The 1,723-nt window shown below is 39.4% G+C and overlaps 1 protein-coding gene across 1 annotated transcript in view; it reads left to right on the top strand.

Annotated features, from left to right (window-relative positions):
- Positions 1-1,723, top strand: part of EPB41L4A (erythrocyte membrane protein band 4.1 like 4A) — a 311,568-nt gene that overhangs the window by 165,039 nt on the left and 144,806 nt on the right. Inside the window, exon 3 of the mRNA XM_012659525.1 lies at positions 788-839. Coding sequence (XP_012514979.1) covers positions 788-839 — 52 coding nt within the window. The remainder of the gene's footprint in view (positions 1-787; positions 840-1,723) is intronic.

Here is a 1,723-nt window from a genome sequence, read left to right as displayed (position 1 = left end):
TTCATTACAGATTAATTTAAATTAATAAGCAAGTATCTTAGACTGGCTAAAGGCAGTTATTAAGAATGACCCTCACACCTTAATAATAATCAGCCCCCGCATGCATTGCATGAGCCAGGGCTATTTGAAACACTGTACATAAATTAACTTATTTAATTTGCACAGCAGCCCTATGAGGAGGGTTCAGTGATGTCCAGTCACTTGTCCCAAGTTACGTGGTGATGATGAGGAGAGAGCCTGACAGAGTCCAGACGGGGTCTGCTCTGGGACTCAGGCCTCAGCCACTGTGCAGAGCTGCTTTTCTAGATCCTCGGTGAGGATTTGATTGAATTTGATTCCTTTCTTCCTAACACCTAGCAGCAGTGCCTGTAGGGACGAGAGTGGAAGAGGGTGAGGATGTTTTAGGGGAGACATGGCTCTAAGGGGAGTTGTGATGGGGGCTTTGGAAGGAGGCTTGGGGGGCAGTCTTTGCAGTCATTGTTTTCCCACAGGAGTAAGCTCTCTCACAAGCAACTGGATGTTACCGACCTTCTAATCAATACGATGATTCAACCGAGGTCCCAGCAAGTACTGCTTCTCTGCTCTGCTCCCAACATCAGCACCATTTTTCTCTTTTTTACTCTTCTAGCCACAGGAAGCTTTTATGTATGTTTGTGTGTATATACGATAAATGAAGTGTTTTACTTATCAAATATTTAAATATCATTTAACATTTTGTAAATATTCTTGAAGTAAAGGCCAATGAAAGCAACTAATTCCTATAATTGCCCTTTTCTTTCTCACGCAGTATTGGCTGGATCCTGCAAAAACCCTCGCTGAACACAAAGAATTGATCAACAGTACGTATTTAATTTTAACTTTAAGGGGTAGCTTGAAAATGATTACAAAGTCCGTGATTAGTTGGGTGCAGAAATGGGCTGCAATACTGGAGAGATGAGTACTAGAACTCGAGCATAAGAGTATGGGAATGGGTGTTGTGTGCATTGCTAGGCTCTTTCCAAACTCAGATTAAGTTTTAGTTTAATCAGATTCTGAGTGGATCTTAGTATTGAATTTGTCCTAGGGGTACGCTTTCCCTTGGTTTTGTCTATGATTTTTCTACGTGCCTGTCTTTAACATTTGACCTTAAAACAAAAAAGATAGAGGGGCATTGATTTGTGGGGGGGAAATGACATCTAAGCTTTTAAGGAGTTTGCATTTCCTGGGTTATGGAGTGGTTTTCTCATTCAGACTACTCAGTTTGCTGCATTGGTAACTGGGAGGTGCCTTTGTGACCTGAAAAATTACTATCCTCAGAGAGAGATTTTCAGGGGCTAGCTTTTGATTTTGTCAATATGAATATTACTAGGAGACTCAGTATAACTAAGTATATATTCCTTAATCCTAATTTCCATAACCCAAGTTTTTATTTATAAACACACACATAGGTCCCCTAAATGTGCAAAAGAATAGTGTTTTTTAAAAAATTGCATTTTTTTTGTGGTAAAATATACATAACACAAAATTCACCATTTTAACCATTTTTACCATTTTTATGTGCAATTCAGTGGTGTTAAGTACATTCACATTGGTGTACAACCATCACCACTATCTATCTCTGCGACTTTTTCATCATCTTAAACTGAAACTCTACCTGTTAAACCGTTTTGCTTAACTGTGTGAACTATTGCTAATTAAAACCTAGTGGGGTTCTTCTGGCCTTTACTACCCCCATTCTGCGTCT

The sequence above is a fragment of the Propithecus coquereli genome, unplaced genomic scaffold (assembly GCF_000956105.1).
Source record: "Propithecus coquereli isolate 6110/MARCELLA unplaced genomic scaffold, Pcoq_1.0 Scaffold62, whole genome shotgun sequence".
Taxonomy (NCBI): Eukaryota; Metazoa; Chordata; class Mammalia; order Primates; family Indriidae; genus Propithecus; species Propithecus coquereli.
This window is presented reverse-complemented; position numbering and strand designations above follow the sequence as displayed.